The following is a 20,148-nucleotide window of genomic DNA, read 5'->3' as shown; positions in this document are numbered from 1 at the left end:
GTTATAATCTAATTTTTTATTTTCTAAAAGCAATATTATGTTTTGATCAAGTTTTGTGGACAATACTGTTGATGATTTGGTTTCCAAATTAACAGTGACATGTTTATTACAGTAACGCGACTTTTATAGAAATTTTTCTGTTAATAGGATTGTATGGAAGGACACGGCTAATTAAGACACCATCTACATGCTATAGGAATCACGGACGATCCGAAATACTGTTGGTGCATGGAAAAAGAAGAAGCTGCAGACTGCAAATTATTGATGAGTGCCCATTACTCACATGTGCGAGGTTCATTAACATGGCCAAGCCGTCAGAAGAATATTTTCCAGCTTACTACAAAAAGAATTTTTCGGGCAAGAAATAAAGTGCCGTCATATTCTCGTTTGAGATCAGATCAAAGCATATAGGTATAAAGGTGTGTGTAGCATGAGAATCGGACTAAGGACACCTTATTTATTTCTTCCTTCCTGCTCAACGTGAGTAGGGAATTTTCTCAGTGATACTGAAATGTCAAGCCAACTAAAACATCGGACTTAGACACGACTAGTCGATCAGAAACATTCTTCAATCAATTCATTATCATAAATTTGAATCGATCAGCATTGAATTAACGTTACGAGGGTATCACCAAGAGTACAAATACTCGATTTTGTAGCAATTAACTCTTAGTATGGCATTGTATTAATTCTCTAAACATGCAGGTTGACCGATTTAAAGTCATGGTGGTATATGTAATGCGAGAGCAAGGCAATTAAAGACAGATAATGGAAGCGATGCCATTCCTTGGAACGGAACCTTTCTGTAGCCTTGCAAAAGCAACTAAAGTGGCCACTTCCAAATGGGTGAAGTACAACTATGGGCTATAATGCAAGAGCTCACCAAATTAATTTCAATTGAAATAGTTCACATCATGCAATCGCCAAAAATTACAGCAAAGTAGTTAAATAAAGACGAAAACAGTTCAAGCTGTCATCAAATTTGATGATAGATGTTGTAGATTCTGTCGATTAGAAGAAGAAACTGCAGATTACATACATGTTACCGTGATAGTTTAACAAATACCTGATGGGAGGTACTAGGGTTAGCAAAGAACTATATGAATTCAATCTTCAAACTGACAGATTTCACTAGAAGAATGAATCTAAACTAATAAGACAAAAATAGATTTAAATAGGTAACAGTATGAAAAACAACAAGCCAAATCAGTAGAATCTAAATATCTATCTATGAGAGTTGTCTGTGAAGTTTTTGACTTTAACCTGAAGATATATTGGTGCTTGCATTGAGAGGTTCTCGCCAAAATTTCAGATATTGCCCCTGCCACTTTTTTTGTTTTATAACCTAAAAGTTTTATTTCCAGGAGACTGACTCTCAGCTGACTAGGACGTTGGAAGGATTAGAAAGGTTGGAGCAGTGCTGTAAAAAGTGTATTATTTTTGTAACTATTTTGAAGAATAAAGATGTTTGTAGAAAAAAATTTCTTATTTCTTGGTTAGGTGGTAGTGAATTAATGCTCTGTGTAATGCCATATTCAGGTCAGTCTGCTAACTTCATTGTTTTTCATTGCAATAACATTTGGCCGATGTAGATTAACGATATGGACAATCGAAGGGGTGTAATCAAATATCTTGTTAGTTAGTTGGCAGCATGTAGTTGCTTGAAAGTAAGCTGGTGCTAGTCTATTCTCTTCTCGTGGGAATTTTTTAAGTACAAATAAATTCTATTATTAAATTACTTATTGAATGCGTTTTATCACGATTAATTGGAAATTAGTCAACCGCATTTCTAACAAAACTGGATTGAGGTGTCTAAATTTTGTAACGTGTTTCATCAATTTCAAATGATAAAAGTACGCAAGTTTTTATCAATCGTTTTCAGGTTGTACTATTTTGATTTGGAGGAGAGGAAGTGTTTATCCTAAAAAAGTGAAAAACTTATGTGCGTGTGTAATATGTAGTGTTTTGCAATGATCGAAAACATACAAGCAGTAGAAATATTAAGTTTATCATGAGGACATACACAAAAAATATGGACACATAAAATAACATGCTTTTTCTGTTAATCACTCCAAAACTTACCTCGCACTGTGGCTCAACATTATGATATTTCTGGAACAATGGACAACGTTTTATTATAGAAAAACAATACACTAATTGCTTGTATAATAGCTAGCAGAACCTATACAATGCGGCCCATATGTATGGAATAAATTCAATTTTAGCGTTACTTTGACAATTTATAGTATCAAAATATTCAAATAAATTTCAAATTAGAAATTGGGTCATGTGGCAACTGGCTTTTAGTCCTCTGTTTAGTAATATAAAGTTTATTTTTCAATTATTAATATTATTAATAATTAAAACTGAGAAAACTAATTTTTAAGATGTAAAATTTTGATAATGTCTCTATCACAAAACGTAGAATGATGATAAAAATGTCGCATAATGTCAAGAATGCATTTTTCAATTGAATTAAATGTTTAAAATGACATTTTGTATGATATAAGGGGTTATTTTGTTAATTTTTTCCGTTATCCTAACTTTTAATATACTTTAGATTTTAAATAAACCCATAAGAAGTAGACGAGTGGTGTCAAATCGGGGGATATAACCGGCTATTCAATCGGTCCTCGTCTTTTAATCCACCTATTGGGAAAAACCTAGTTTGAATAATTTCTATATGTACGTGCAAAATGCGGTGGAGCTCCTTTTTGTTAATAGTAAATAGACCGATCTATCTCAATCGGATTATTAACATCAGGAAAAAGTCTTTGTAATTTAGGCACTTAGAAGTTAATAATAAAAATCTAGATAAATCTCATCATTAACCGGTCCCTCAAAAAAATAAGGATAAGAATAATTTTATTGTTAATGGTACCAGCTGAAACTTTCATTTTTTTAGGATATTGAGTGTGAGCCTCACACATCCAGTGAGGATTTTCTCTGCTCCAACATCTACAGTTCTGTTTGTTAACCGTACCGTTTCAATGAAACGTCATTCAATCATCATCAGAAAAAAACTCTTTTGTTCATGAACTGGAAATCAGCTGGACTGAACTTTGTAAGGATGGTAATTTTTTTTATGCGAACGGCAGGTTCTCGAGTTGTCTTATGCGGATTTTTCTAAATCTCTAGAACTACATCCAACTTTTTTTCGCCATTTCCACCTGGTTTTTCATTATTTTTTACATGTTCATTTCACGAAACTTTTTGCTAATTATAGACTGCGAAACGTATTGACCAGAGTATTTATTATTAAATATTTCAAAAACCTCCTTTTGAGTTCTTGTTTTATTACCATAACCAATCATAATTGAAATGTCTATTCTTTGAGTCCCGGACTAATGAGCCATAATTAAATTTAATACGCGCACAAATATCAAAGAGATATAGAAACAGTATTAATGAAACTTAGGAACAGAAAAAGTCCAGGCCCAGGCGGCATTCCAAATGAACTTCTTAAATACGGCGGGAGAAGCTTGAAACATCAGCAGTTAACTTGCAAAATCCTACTACATCAAAAAATTCCGAATGAATGAATACCAGAATTTTATTATTCAAAAAAGGAGACAAAAAAATATCCGCAAACTACCGAGGCATAAAACTTCTAAATACAACCTTGAAGCTAGTAACAAAGATCATGATAAATAAAATAAATAAATCTTGTACAGTTGCGATATTTGTCCTGCGACAAATAACTGAAAAATCCATCGAGTATAACAAACTGGCGTTCATGTGTTTTATAGACCTGGAAAAGGCGTTTGACCGAATACAACTGGAGGACGTGGTACACCTTCTATACAACAGGCAAGTCCCATATAACAACATAAAAACTATCGAAAACATTTACCAGAGAAACAAAATCAAAGGCATAACTACCGAAGGAACTCCTGTAAGCAATGGTATTCGACAAGAAGATTCTCTTGGCCCCGAATTGTTTAACATCGTTATAGACGAAGTAATATAAAGTATTCGTAACCTGAAAGGGTATAAAATGGGGAATAAAGACGTCAAGATCCTATGCCAATCCGATGATGCTGTTCTGATTGCAGAAAACGAAGATGACCTACAGAGATTACTATTCAAATTCATCACAACGGCAAAAAGTTTAAAAATGAAGATATCTGCAGTAAAAACGAAATGCTTGACCACTTCAAAAACACCTATCAGATGCAAACTGGTTGTAGATGATGAAATTATACAACAAGAGATTAAATATCTAGGCATAGAAATATCAGGATACGGTGATATCGAAGCGGACGTACGACAGAATGGTCAAAATAGCTAGAGATAAGTCGCCCTTAGGGCGCCGAAGCGATGGGAGACCCCGCAAGAGATGGAGCGATAAACTCTCTAATAATTAAGCGGCAGAGGATACGAGGAAAAACAACCACCGTGCTTACATTAAATAAAGAAGAAGAAAAAGCAAATATCATACTGACGTCTTTTAGTAACTTTCAATACCTAAATGACAGTAGCCTAATAGATTCATATCAACTGTTTATTTGGTCTTTTGACTAATATCTAAGGACCTTCAAATATTTTTTTAACAGAACAGATTCGAAAATACCTGGTTATTTCTAAGCTATATTTTAATAGACCAGACAATATTGCTGATTTAAAAGTTTGGATAACGGAAGAAATTAACAATATAACCCCTGAGGTTATACGAGAATTCCAAAATAGACTCGGTTATTATCATAAAGTGAATGGTTGTCTTTTTTAACATTTAATTTAACTGTAAAGTACATTGAAAAATAAATTCTAAATATTATGCGACAACTATATCTTCATTCTACGTTAAGTTTTGTGATAGAGACATTATCAAAATTTAACATCTTAAAAATTAATTTTCTCAGTTGTAATTGCACCAAATTTGAAAAACTTTATATTGCTGAACAGAAGACTTAAATACCTTTCCAACAAGGTACCACACGACCCTTTCTCAGTTTTTTTACACATAGTACATAATAATGGTAAAATTGAATTTATTCAATATGCATATGGTCCACATTGCATAAATTGATTTAGTTCTGTGTAATTTGAATAAAGGATAGCTGGGTGTACTATAAGAGCATAAGGAATCACATAATGTGCCATTATAAGGGCTTCACAACAGCAAGAAAGTGGGAGAGAGAGAGAGAGATTTTTCTCGTCTCGATTCGCTTTTGACATAAAATTACCAAATTATTTATACTTTCAAGTTTTGAATCGTTAAGTTTTTCTTTTATTTCAGAAAAAAATTGCAAATACTGTTCAATTAATTGATTATCATTTATATCAACACGTCAAGAGTATTAATTCCTCTCAAACTGTCCCCGTTTCGTACAGAACCATGAAGATGAATTCCAGATGAAAATTATATAAAATTTCTTCTCACTTCTTAGACGTTTTTATATGTTTTCCTTGATGAATAGTCTTGATTTGGGTCTCTTTTGACAAAAAAATAGTTCAAAAACGTAGGTGAAAATTTTTTATCAAAAGATACCTAAAATAATGGCACTAATTTTAACAAAATTTGATATCGTTTTCTTCACCTTGTTGTAGATGCATTATGGACTTTAAATAGAACATATTAGTACACAGTTGGAAGAATAATGAGTTTAATTATTCCTCTGAGTTACAATTAAAACTGTATATTGTAATAAAAATAAACCAGTTTTACAATTTTTTATGACACATTATGCGATAGTGAAAATAAGAAAGCAAGACATTATATTTCATATTCATATATCTAGCCCATAATTTTTAAGGGTGATGAGCATAAATTAAATTGGTAGTCAAATGAAAATAAAAATAGCGAACAGAGCAAAATAAAGAGAGGATAAAAGCATAGAAAAACAGACCTTCCCATCGAAGATACGACTCGATTTTCTGCAAAATTAAAATTTTAATTCTTCAACTTAAATTGCATAAAAATTTTATAAATTATTTTGCGCATACCGAAAAAATATTTTACAAAATTATCTAAACATTGCTTTCTAATAAAAGCTGTAGAAGTAGCATTAAAGAAATAATCATTGTTTCTGGTTATGTATCAAATATTCTACCAGGTTGCTGTTGATCAAGTAAATATAAATTTTTACAAAATAGTTAATGTTAGAAGAAAATATTGTGGTAACAATTATTAAGGTAGAACACAACTGAAATATCTCCATAGAGTTAATTGTCAGCTAGATATTATCTGAAAAGTAAACCATAACATAAACCTTTTTTGTTGAGTTATATCAAATGGATATTAGGTGGTGTTGTTATTCTTGATCATAGGGTCATTATTCCATTCAAAAATTTCCAATAACTCTTCATAATTTGATATTTTTAGTATTGAACGTATATTTCTCTTATATTTCCGAGCGTTCTCCATGAATTACCCACGCAGTTGAATGAACTTTAAAGACAGTTGTGCGTTCATTTTCAACTAGATATTTGAACAGTTGTTTTCAATTAGATTTGTTTTATATCCGCGGCAGCACTGCGATCACAATTTCGCGCAAGCGCAGCAGTTACTTTGACTTAAGCCATTTCTAGATCGCTGCTACCGTAGTGTTCTCTGTAGTTCTTTGCCTTAACTCAAAATCAGATCTGCGATTTGTTTTCTAGATGCAAAGAAAGTTAAGCCAAGTGAAATTACACCTATAATCTTTCCTTGGTGGTCAACTGTTCCACCATGAAGACGAGTTGAAAGAACAGATTTTTTCTGCATCTGTTCACGCTTTTTTTGTATAATCAAACAGAGCTTACTTTATTGATATACCTCATATATTATACTAGTTGACAGGTTGATAATAGAATAGTGGTTACCCCGTGTAAGTCAGAATTACACCTGCGTTCAGCTTAAATTGCTAAATTTTTAACGAATATTAATAATAATTTACTGCGGAGAATGATAATGATAATTTTTTTTGTTTCAAAATAATATTGAAGAAAATTCATAGATTGAACCACTCAACGATGAATAAGACAAGGAAATTGAGGAAGACGAAAGAGCTTACGATTTATCGGATGGCAGCTGTGAGGAAACCAAGTATGAATCAGATAAAAGTGTAAATTCTGATACTGACGATTAAAATAATCTTCAATTTCTACGTGACTATGTGGTTTATCACATGTTCTTTACATCCCAATCCCTGAAAATATCGTATAAAAAAAGTTGATGGAAAATATGATTTTCGATTATTGAATTGATTAAATGTTATATAAAATCAATTTTAGAGTTGATTAAAAAAAGTTAAGAAAATAGGTCAACAGAATAGTTGAATAACTATCTATAGCTTATATATATACATATAACTTAACTTAATAATAATTATCTTATATGATATAAGAGAAAAATTTCACAGGCCCTGAAATGAATGAATTTTTTTTAAATCAGGTGTATATCGACTGCTGATGTATAATCTACCGTTCTCTATGCTGCTTTTTTTTGGTAATTATTTTTATTATCTGAACAATCACTCAATAAATTATTGTGCGTCCTGAAAACGTTAATTTTCCTATTTTTACACGATCAAATTTTTTTAACGTCCACCCACTCCTCCGGAGTCTGCTGACTTTCATAACACTGTATGTCTGCTACTAAAAATTAAATTCATGAATTCAACCTGAAATGATTGTGTGATTTGCAGCACTACCTCCTGGACTATTAGAAGGGAAATTAGATGAATTTTCACGAGTACGACAAAACCTAGAGAATGTATACACCTACTGCAAGAAAACGGTCTACTATGTAACAAAAAATAAAAAAAAATAGCTGAGAAAAATTATTATTTATTACAGTAACCTAACCTCAACTAACGTAAAATATGAAAATATGCTGAAACTAAGTAAATAAACCACATTCATAGTTAAAACAATACAATAAAAAATAGAATACAATAAAAAATAGATTCATTTTTGTAATAAGTCAGTAAAATAAATTAAATTCACTTCAAAGTAAAATTAATCTTAAACGCAATCAAAATTGACCTGGACTGACAGAAACAAAACGTATTTTAGTACAAATGTTTATTATCGCCTTCAATACAAGCATGCTCAATTCAATTTTCCATACACTCGTTGTACGCCTCGGCTGGGATAGCCCTCAATATCTTGAAGAATTTTTTTTTGTGGCACATTATGCGAAGCGGAATGTTAAGCTTTGAAAAGAGGAAGAATCTGGCGAATACGGTGGTTGAGTTTCGTGTTTGGTCAAAAAACTCAGTCCCCATCGAGGTGGTATATTAAGCATTGTAGTGGTGAAAAATCTATGAATTTTCTACGCACAAATCCAATAGTTTTCCACAAATTATCAAGTAATACTCCTTATTGATCGTTCGATCTTCTGGAATGAATTCATGATGAACCACACCACAACAATCGAAGAAATGAGCATCACTATATATCTTTCCAAAACAATAATACAACGAATATTCTTTACAATAATTGTACTTTTGATTTTTATACTAATCAGGAACGTTATATAATCGAACATAAACTTGAGCATAAAAAATAAGTTTCAATTCTAAAAATTTGTAAAACTTACCGTAAGAGTCTGGTGATATAGTCAGGCCAATTATCGGGAAACATCACTAAGAAAAAACCGACTCCTATTAAAATCATCCCAGCCAATTTCATTCCTTCAAAACTAGCTCCATATAAAACAACATCTAATGCTGAAAAAAAAGCAAAAATAAATCCAATTCAATTTACACGTTTTTTTGCATTTTCTAATATTGATATTTAAAATAATAGAGTGTTTTTGAAACGAATAACATTCGTTGGGTACAAGGAATGAATTTTGCATTACAAATACTCCATTTTTCTATAACAAAAACGACAAACTATTGTAATTAAACAGAATATACACCTCAACCAAAAGATAGACCGTAATTCTAAATAAATTCAAACTTGAAGAATTTTTTTGGCATTGGTCATTGGCACACAAAAATATTCATGATACATAAGTTAAATAGAGGACTGTGGAAAAATCTATTACAATACATAATTTAATTATATTTTCTTATAAGGCTTGGTGGCTTTAAGAAACTCTGTATTTCTGTCGGGCAGTTAAGTGTTCCTTGAGTTTTCATATCAAACTTCTGATTTGCGGTAGAGTATATTCTCTGTAGTCAGTGAGGATGTGCTTAACAGACACAGGAACGTGACAACTTTCGCAGACAGGACGACTTTCTGACGACATCAATTGATGCGGGGTATTCTTATTGTCACAGCTTCTCTCCTATTCAAAAAGGTTATGGAGGTAAAAAGTAGAACATTTTTAAATTGTGCAAAATTTTTGAGAAAGCTTCCATTTAATTCAATTAATTCATCTAATGGTTCTCATATTTCAAATATAGTAGAAGATAATTTATCATTATGAATATAAAATAATTAATTTTGTTTAGGTTTGGTTTTGATGTATTTTTTTATTTTTGTAATCGATTTACAATCTGTTTTTAACTAGAACAATAAAAAAATTGTAGTTAAATATAAAAAAATTACTTGTCGAATATGTAGTTTCCCTACTAATAATCTAGTTTATGTAACTACTTTAGAGCATGTATGCATGTATGAAAAAAAGGTGTGTCAAAATTGGTTAAGTTAGTTGTAGGATAACAGAGGGTATTACAAAATTAACCCTTCTAGTCAATTTAAAACAAAATATGCTAAAATCTATAAATAAAGATATTACTGAAGTAAACGTTAGGGTGAACCTTTTGAGGCTACGTTGGGTTATATGTTCTTATACTAGGTTTTTTTTTGGTTACTCTGATTTCTTTTCTATTCGAGAAGATCTTGTAGATCCCTTGCAATGTTATTGGGTACATATCAAGGAACTTTTCATGTACCTAGCCTGAACTAGAGATGGCGGTAGTTGCTTAAAAAATACCACTGTATTGAAAAGTAAACAATTTATACAATATATGTTTCAAGTTTGTAGACGCTACGTTGTTTAATACTTATTTGGCAGCCATCAATAGTGAATTTGTAAGCATGGAAAAAATTGGTCATCATTATGGTTGGCCTTTGCCCAACCAATATAAAAGCTGAACTAGATTCTACTCTGGGTGAAACTACTCCTTCGTTATCAACAGTGAAATATTGGGTAGCAGAATTTAAACGAAGCTGTACGACCTGGAGAGATCAGCATAGTAGTGGTTGACCAAATGAGGTGACGACTTGAGAACTGTTGAGGAAAATCCACAAAGCGATACTGGATGATCGTTGGCTGAAAGTGTGCAAGCTAGTAGACATAGTAGGCATTCCAAAAAGTGCGACACGAGAAAGCTGTGCGTAAAATGGATGCAAAACACAACCAACGTCGTGAAGATGTGTTCATGAAGTTTTTGCAATTTTTCATACAAATAAAGCCAAATTTTTGCGCTGTTTTATAGCCATGAATGAAACGTGGATCCATCACTTCACATCTAAAACAAAAAAAACAATTAAAACAATGGACTGAAAAAAGAGAACTGGCTCCAAAGAAAGCAAGGACCGTTCCATCTGCAGGCAAAGACATGGTGTCGGTATTTTGCGACGCGCGAAGTATAATTTTCATTGACTATCTTGAAAAAGGAAAAAATATCGATGGCGAGTATTAAGCAAACTTATTGAAACGTTTGAGCGATTGAAACAAGCTAAAACGGCCGCATTTGGCTAAGAAGGCAGTGTTGTTTTATCAAGACATTTCACCAACTCACATCCGTTATTGCAATGGCCAAAATTGATGAACTAAAGTTTGAATTGCTACCTCATGCAACTTATTCGCTAGATTTAGCTCTCTCACACTTGAAAAAATAGCTCGGTGGTCATATTTTCTATTTATGAAAAGGCGATGTCGACAGTTAATGACTATTTAGATTCTTATTATAAAAATGATATCGAACTTGTTGAACATTGCTGGTAAAAGTATATGGAGTATAAAGGAGATTACGTTGAAAGAAAAAAATATATGTTTTTTCAATATGTTTGTTCTTTCTTCGTTCTTCGTGTTTGTACTTCTGGGTCCATCCTTGTATATAAATAGCTTATTCTCGAGAGATTGTTGTGGTTTTCCTACAAGTATTGAATACAATTGTCTAATTTTAATTACAAGCTATTTTCTTTTCGTGAAGAAGTATTTCTACCAAGAAACTCTCCTATGTAAAGATACACATAGATGGATTAGTTCGAAGGATTTGAGATGCAGATTTTGGTGGAAAGTTACAAAGTGTAATCGCCCTATGTAGCACAAAGTGTATTTTATGATGTGAGTAAATCGCCTAGAAGCAGACCCAAAACGATATCTTGGGGAACACCTACGTTGATTAGATGCATTGTTTAGTGCTCATCTTAGTACTAAGCCATAACTCAACCCATCTTTAAGTTAAGATTGAAAAATAAGGAAATAATTTAGGAGACAGAATTTTTTGAATTTATAAATCAGACAAGTGCAAGTATTAAAGGTTTTTCTTATATCGAGAAATATTCTCCAGGTCTTGCATGCTTTTATTTGGAATCCTTTGTACTTGCTCAATGGTAGCAAGGGATGGAATAACTTGGTTTTTATAAGGAATTGGTATTATTCTGATTTTTAATAAATTTTACAGTATTTGAAGTGAATTAATTGATCTAACTATTTGAGCTGGTTTTCCAATTTTATTTCAACTAATTTCTATTAATACGTAAAATTATCAGTGCTGAGTATTGCGATATAAATAAATGTAATTAATTTGATTGTATTTGTAATGTATCAACTGAAAAATTACATAAAAGCAATTACAATATATTATATGTGACTATGTGATATGTATGACGATAACTAGAAATCTACACAGAAATTGTATCAATTTAAGCTAAAGGTCGCTTAACATGATGGAATTTATTGCAAGGTCAATATATTGCATTTTATTTAATATTTGTGTGCGATTTATGAATGAAAATAACAAAACTAGGTAAAGAAAACAAGAAAAAAGTGGTCAGTGCATCACTGGCAATCAAAATATATATATTATATCGACTGCTTACTTTAGGAGTACGATGAACAGAAAAGAGTACCCTGGCTAGATAGACAAGGCAAAACATGAGGGCTAAGAAGTTTCACGTGTTTTTTACTGGGATTTTAAACTCTTTGGTCAATTAGACTCATTTTTTTTCTCAAAGACGCTTAACATGATGCAAGACAACGTGCAAAGCAATACAAGACGTAATATTTCTTGATCAAAAGCACGTGCAGATGAAGTTCTAATTATTCTCTTTCGCAGTTTCAGCATTATCGGTTTGATGCCATTTTTATTGCGTGTACGGTGCAATACTGAGGAGAAATGACTTTTTGATCCGCTAATACTACGTCTCTCACCAAGGATTTCTTAGTTATCTTTTATATGTTTTATTTTCCTTAGGAGTTTATCAAATCTTTCTTCAACCATCCTCAATTAATTGTTGTATGTTTTCTCGTCTAATTCTATAGCTAAACTCATGTTTCCCCTTGTTCTATCTAGCCACCTGACCCACCATCGCCTGTGTGCTCTCTTCTGTCCATCAGACTCCAAAAGCAAGGTAGCAGCCCATATAATATATATTTTGATTGCCAGTGATGCACTGACCACTTTTTTCCTGTTTACTTCACCTAGTTTTGTTATTTTCAACCATAAATCGCACACAAATATTAAATAAAATGCTATATATTGACCTTGCAATAAATTATCGATAATTTGCACTAGTGTCAAATTTTCGTCTAGGATTAATAAACATCATTTGGTTTTAATTTTATATTTTAAGAAAAGGAACAATTATTGTTTATTTTGAATTAAATTTTTCTCAGGAAATAGTCTGCCAAAATGCCCTCTCGTGCATGTCAAATTGTCTCATAATTTCCTCTCGTGCGCATTCGCGCACTCGAGAAAATTAAATTATCGACAATTTGACATGCACTCGGGACATTAATATTGACTATTTCCTTCGAAAAATTTAAGCCAACCAAAAAGCTGTAATATTTTATGTTTACCTAGCAACGATCAAATTTCAGCAATAATACTGCACTAGTGCAAATTATCGATAATTTGCACTAGTGCCAAATTTTCGTCTAGGATTAATAAACATCATTTGGTTTTAATTTTATATTTTAAGAAAAGGAACAATTATTGTTTATTTTGAATTAAATTTTTCTCAGGAAATAGTCTGCCAAAATGCCCTCTCGTGCATGTCAAATTGTCTCATAATTTCCTCTCGTGCGCATTCGCGCACTCGAGAAAATTAAATTATCGACAATTTGACATGCACTCGGGACATTAATATTGACTATTTCCTTCGAAAAATTTAAGCCAACCAAAAAGCTGTAATATTTTATGTTTACCTAGCAACGATCAAATTTCAGCAATAATACTGCACTAGTGCAAATTATCGATAATTTGCACTAGTGCCAAATTTTCGTCTAGGATTAATAAACATCATTTGGTTTTAATTTTATATTTTAAGAAAAGGAACAATTACTGTTTATTTTAAATTAAATTTTTCTCAGGAAATAGTCTGCCAAAATGCCCTCTCGTGCATGTCAAATTGTCTCATAATTTCCTCTCGTGCGCATTCGCGCACTCGAGAAAATTAAATTATCGACAATTTGACATGCACTCGGGACATTAATATTGATAATACATAGAAAAGGTAGTAGCTAGTGCTAAAAAATTTGCAATGGATCTGTTCAAATGAGGGAATGGATTATATCGTTAACAAAATATTAAACCAGAAATCTAGAGAATTTCTTGTGAAAAATATGATATTGATAATGAGATTCTTTAATTGAATTTAAAACTTACCTGCAGAAACGGGGACGGCTGTTATAAGTCCTAATGTTATAAATAAGTCGTAAGTTAGGACTACACTAAAATTACCCAGTAAATTGGCAACTGCAAAAAATATTTAAAATGTATTATTATAATATTATGGATAATACTATTAAAAAAATATACTAAATTGATATATGAAGGCTATTCATAGAGTAAGAAACATTTTCTTCTGATACCAAGGAAGATTTTAGCGACTGTCTTTTAGATTAGGAAGTTTGTGTCACAGTAAACTTCTCACGGTGCGTGGTTCCAATCATACGCCTGTAGAAAGGTTTAAACCTTCATAGTAAAAACCACGATATTAGGCAACGGAAATACTGCAGCTAAATAATGGAAAAGTCTTCGAAGTATGGTATCACAGGTACAATAGAAGAAGGCCTACTGATCCGGATTACCAGTTCAATGTAATAGATTGGAAACAGAAAAATCAAGTTCTTAGTAATATATCTAGTGGAAGAGCATTGCTTCAAAGTTAGTAACGCCCGGAGTATCTCCCAATTCTGAAGAGCCAAGGCAATTGCGAGGGAGACAAAGGGACTACAAAAGGTATATCCAGGTATTTAAGAACGACAAAATATCCCTATTCTCAGTAATAGTAATACAAAACATTAGGAGAGCATTCCAAAACAAGTCCGACTAGAGTAAACCGCAATCAAGAGCTCACCACCCGGTCTTGCGTCTACCGAATTCCATTTGTTTCCAGGAAACTAACTATAGATAAGCAAAATTTATTTGGTGATTAAATTCCAAAACATTGCTTACTTTCTGAATAGCCCTCGTAATTATTAATGAATACATTATTAAACAAACCTAGAGAAAGAATACTAGATGTTAATAACGCTGGCCATGGCAACATATCCCAGTGGAGTGTTTCGATTCCCATGAGGAATAATCCCAGACAGAGGGGCCACAAAAATGCCGCATTTAACATACCGATGAGCGAAAAAAATAGAGCTACTTGACCATATGTTGCTTCTCCTATGACTTTCTTGAATAGCACCTGAAAGAAATCAAGATTCATTTTGGTTTTTTATAATTGAATATTGAATCGAATATTTATAAATTATGACTTTCACTGATCTAAATCGGATCCGATTGAGGGATTTTATCATTTAATTTTTATATTAAGATTGTTACCTTATATATAGCGGATCCAGCCGCAGCAGAAGTTGCAAGAACAACTCCACCCAGTGTAGGACTACCAGTAATTCCGTCCATATACGCCAACAGAGCTACGCCGGTGTCACAAATTATCACAGCCATTATCTGCAGGAAATCATTTGCGTCAGAATATAAATTCATTAAAATAATTTCTGTTGGGACTAAATGAAACATTTAAAAGATTAAAGAATAAAAAGAATAGAGAATAAACCGAAGAATTATAGTTAAAAAATTCATTGATGGGATTTTGAGAAGTCATAGTAAGACTGAGGCTCATAATATTAGGAAGATAGAAAGAAAAAAATTGTTTGTGGTATAAAATCTTAAAAAGGTCTTCTGATATAAGCAGAAATAGTTACAACAATAAACTACCAAACGAATGAAAAGAGAATGAACAAAAAGAGATCAACTATCACCAACATTACCTGCAAGTATCAGATCTTAGTAATACGAGGGTAGTTTTGTGAGATGTTAACGCAGCTTTGTTAGCTTTGGCCATTTTACTGATGTCATATGGCAAAATGATACACGAATCTGATATAATATTTAATTATTAATTAATACTCATTTATAATAAAAAGCATGTGTTGATTACATGGAAAAACAATTAAAGAAGCTACGTAATTATTATCCTGAAAGTGCTTCATCTCAACGAATTATTTGTAAGTGTTTCTCCATATAGACTAAAATTCTTATTTTCGTCTCTCGAACAATTGCTATGGGTCCGATTTGGCTCAAAATTATGTTATTGATGTTATTAGAGTTTGGTTGAAAACAAATGAATATTTCGAGTGGTCGCAGTGCAAAAAAAGTGGTTTTTGACCCTTGCTCACTTCTGAAGGTCAAACGAAAAGCGACTGAAAAATGAAATTTCACATGTGGGTTCAATTAGTTGCGAGATGATTTCCTGTCTAAGGTCGAAACTTTCAATCTCCACCCCTCTCCATTTTATGGTCATTTTTGTTATATTTTCTTATTTTTTGGCCAGAAAAAGTTTAACTAGAGGGTTCGAATTTCGCATGCAAGTAGGGGTGATATTGAAGAATTGTCTTTCTCAAGTTCAAAGTTTTCTTCTTCAAAGATTTTTTTTACTTCCCATTAACGAAATTTCTTGTCATTATGACAATTTTTTCTTTGTTGTCAATTGGAATTGAACAAGAGGGTTCGAGACCACCGGGTCTATTGAAATTATGAATTTTCATTCGAGAGAAAAGTTATTGAGGAATAGCAAATTTTCCATATAAAGAAATAAGATTGAGAATTGATATCATTTCCAAGAAATTCATTTTATGGAAAGATTTGTTTGTGCATTAGTTAAATTCTTCATTCGACGAAAAATTCGACTTTCTTGATGGAGCTCTGCTGCTCACGGCTTTTTTTTCTTTACATAGACTCTCAAAGGTACACAATGATTTAAAGCATCTATTAAAAGTTAACTATAAAGAATGTCAGAGAAACTATATAAAAAGAACTGCTATGCCATATTACAGTTTTATGGTTGAAACCATTGATCTATTACATGGTAATTATGGTAAATTTTAGACATCTGAGAGTTGTACTTGAAAGGACCGTTCTTTTTCCCAATTTAAACCATCGTTTCCAAAAGTGATTTATGTTGTCTCAAAGGCTCCATAGGAGACTTGAGGGGGACATAAATTTTCGTTAGATCTGAGAAATTTTGACGAGTATAATGGTAGTTGTAGGGGTTGCACAAAAACTATTGTTAAAGTTTGGAGACCTCTGGTTTAGATTCATAAGAGATTGTAAATACAGTTTTCTGTTCTATCCAACAACTCTCTTATGAATCAAAAATTTGTGAATTCGCAATAATATGTGTTGGAGCTCAAAGTTTATTCGTGACGGAATGCAGCAGGAACTATGTCAAATGTTTGATGGAAGATTGTTTCAAAATTTTCTGCAGAATGGTTTTTCTTCGATATTAAAATTATTTAAATGTATACCAATTCTTGTGCCTTAATAATCATCTTTAGAGCTCCATCTAAATTCTGCTTTGTTAATTTTACGAGGAATTTTTTTAAGGTACCTAGTCAATGTGGAGTGATTTATTGATAAAATTAAATATATTATAAGATAATCCTCATCCTAAATTATGAAGATTTAAGCTAAAAAACTTTTTCAAAATATCTGTCGGTTGTTATCTACAAAGTGTTCTACTATGTCAAAGCTCGTTCTTTCATGATTATAGGTTATTTCTCCATCATACATTTTGTGGTTCAATCATATTTTCTTTTTAAGAAATTTGGAAGATCTCCTTATCATTGTGATTTGATTATTATCTCGATCAATAAACCATTTTGTTCTATCTTAAATTACTACAAATGTCTGTAAACTAAAGGTCTTACTCAGTAGAAGTTACTTTAAATCATTATTACTACAAATATTATTGTCTACACTGACACTAATATGTAAAATTTCGGCACTTTACACTGCGTCTATACTAAGCACTTAGATAACTGACTCAAAAGGCTTCGTCCTACCTGCCTTACTGTGTCTATCTCCAGGTCCCGATGAGGATCGCTATTTCGAAAGTACCAGGGTGCATAAACGATGCTCCATGGCACTTCATTTTGAAATCTTTGGATTATTTGGGTGTTGCTTTCGCTGGCACATCCTCATAGTTGAATTCCGTAGGTACATACCGGTTTCAAGGTTTCTTTATGAAGAAGCAGTTCTTCTCGTTACTTTTTTATGTGAGCATAACTTCGCATCTAGTGCTAGCCCCAGATTCTGGTTTAAACTTCTTCCATTTTCTTGGTCTAATAATTAATTTTATTAATTGATGTCTGTAGGAGCGGGGAAGGACCGGCCCGTGAACACTACCTTGTGGTACACCCGCGTTGATTTCCTTTAAGTCTGAGTAAGCATCTTCTTCCGTTATTCTGAAGGCTCGTTCTTTTATATAGTTTTGCATATTGGTTAGGCAAGATTTTATTCGGTTTGTATTTAAGCCCTTTATACCAAACTTTGTCAAATGCCTGAGCCACGTTCAATCATGTAAAAAAACATTGATATGTAGTAGTATTTATCTCTTTTCTATTTCCGGACTCTCTTCAAATAAAAATTTTACGCTGTTATATAAATCTTTCTAAAATACTTGTTTCAAATTGGAGCTTAAAAACCGCCTACGGTTCTGAGATGATTGTTAGTTTTCTCTTAAGAGAAATACTCACGCTTCAAAAAATTCATTGCGAATAGATAAATAAAGAGAATTGGGAGTAAACTAGGTCAGCAGTGTTTACCGAATGTCCCGGGAGAAATAATTTATTTTCAGCTGTTAAAACATAACTTCGTTGACATATATTCAAGGATAAATTATCATTTCATATCGTTTTTATGAAAGTATCCACACGCTGAATAAACAAATAGAAGAAATAGACAAGTTGGAATTGTATAACAAGAATTTCATTTCATTTTCATCGATTTTGGTAATAATATGAGCAAGATCATGTTTTCTTTTTATATTTTTTTGTATCCAACAATCCAAGGAACTTTTTCCTATTAAAAAAAGGAATTTTCTCTATACACAATATTCAATGAATGATGATTTTCAAGTTAAAAGTTAAAATTTTGAATAATAGAAACAAAAACGAACAAGATTAAAAATAATGTCAGTAATTTTTATTCCTATAACCTATAGATAAGTCAAAGAATTATTGTTCACTTGAGTTTAACTAGCATATCGTGATAATATTCTACTTACTCTTATACCAACGAACTGTTCATGAAGAATGACCCAGGAAAGGAGATAGACAAAAGAGACGTTTGTTGCGAAGAGTGCCATAACGTCAGTAGCTAAGAGTATCCTTAGGGAGAGTATGTACATGTAATTAGTTCCGACCCAGAGAATGCAGAAAAGACTGCATCTTGTCATGAATCTCACTGAAAACAGACACGATTTTTATATCATTTACAAAATTTACAATATAAAAGAAAGTTCCATTGTACCTGCGGTGAATCCTTTATCCCTGAAATCCCTGATGCTCTCAGTCAGAATATCGGGCATCGATTCGCATCTTCTATTACTTATTCGACATAAAAAGTATAAAGGAAAAAACAGCATCGTCCAGTTGGTGACGAACCACGTAGTGAAAAAAGGAGCTTGATAAGAGGCTGTCTGAAAAGTAAGATTAATCATAAGATCGATGCATACATTAGATTTAGTAATTTTACAATCAGGATGCTGAATAATAAGTGGAAAGTGGGTATTTCGTTTTCAAAATTTGAAAAATTGAATCCAAATAATTTGTCCTTCCAATTTAAGAGCAGAAAATTATTATACTTAACTCAACTTTCAGAAAAGCCAGTAAAAATAATGATAAATGTTTGATTACCGCCATTATTTATTTGTGATGAAATTACATGCTGACGCTCGACACTGAATTCGAGTGTCAAATCACTGGTCACGTGGCTCGAATTAGACTAAGATACAATTAGAAAAAAGATCATTAACAATTATTACAGATTGTACTATTCTTCGAGTTGAATTGATAACGTTTTCGAATAATTTCAATATGTTCTAAATATGTAAAGGGAGTAGGTAGCTTCAAAAAACTATATTACTTAGATGAGGAATTCTCTAGATGAATAGGAGAGTGGAATTCTTTTTTAGGGAGATTAATATTTTCATAGCCAAAAGGCAAGGATGTTGTAAACAAGACAAAATCACCAATTACAGACTGACCTAACGTATTCTGTGCTCATAACCTTACAAAATTAAGGAATTCTTGTTGAGGGAGATAGACTAAGCAATATCAGCTATGCTGATGACAGGATTACAGTGAAAAGTTTGATCTAACCATGAACAGAACCAAAACCAAACGAATGATAGTAAATAAGCTTAATGTAGTAAACAGGACCTATCTGCTTGAAGATGTCTAAAGGAGAAACCCCTTAACACAACTGAGGTCAATAATAAGCAGCATTAGTGGATGCGATACTGAGACTAACTAAAATATGGAAAAACTCATACTTACCCAAAAGAGACGCTTAGAGCCAATGAGCACAAATTTATTAATTCATTTGAAATGTGGTGCTACAGAAGATTGCTTAGAATTCCCTGGACCGCGAATAGAACTAATCAGTCGATACTGGAAGAGTTAAGTGTAACCACCAGACTAACATTGTTATACATGGACACATAGTTAGAAGACGAGATGGCAAT

The 20,148-nt window shown here is 32.3% G+C and overlaps 1 protein-coding gene across 2 annotated transcripts in view; it reads right to left on the bottom strand.

Annotated features, from left to right (window-relative positions):
* LOC130442349 (solute carrier family 35 member F3) overlaps window positions 1-20,148 on the bottom strand; it is an 80,328-nt gene that overhangs the window by 34,347 nt on the left and 25,833 nt on the right. For both annotated transcript variants that reach the window (XM_056776385.1, XM_056776386.1), the window contains exons 4-10: window positions 18,933-19,101; window positions 18,688-18,866; window positions 14,943-15,071; window positions 14,616-14,805; window positions 13,776-13,865; window positions 8,525-8,654; window positions 2,083-2,112 (exon numbers count right to left, since the gene is read on the bottom strand). In XM_056776385.1, the coding sequence (XP_056632363.1) occupies window positions 2,083-2,112; window positions 8,525-8,654; window positions 13,776-13,865; window positions 14,616-14,805; window positions 14,943-15,071; window positions 18,688-18,866; window positions 18,933-19,101 (917 nt within the window). The remainder of the gene's footprint in view (window positions 1-2,082; window positions 2,113-8,524; window positions 8,655-13,775; window positions 13,866-14,615; window positions 14,806-14,942; window positions 15,072-18,687; window positions 18,867-18,932; window positions 19,102-20,148) is intronic.

The sequence above is a fragment of the Diorhabda sublineata genome, chromosome 4 (assembly GCF_026230105.1).
Source record: "Diorhabda sublineata isolate icDioSubl1.1 chromosome 4, icDioSubl1.1, whole genome shotgun sequence".
NCBI classification, from domain to species: Eukaryota; Metazoa; Arthropoda; class Insecta; order Coleoptera; family Chrysomelidae; genus Diorhabda; species Diorhabda sublineata.
Note: the sequence above shows the minus strand (reverse complement) of the source record. Positions and strands in the feature narration are given on the sequence as shown.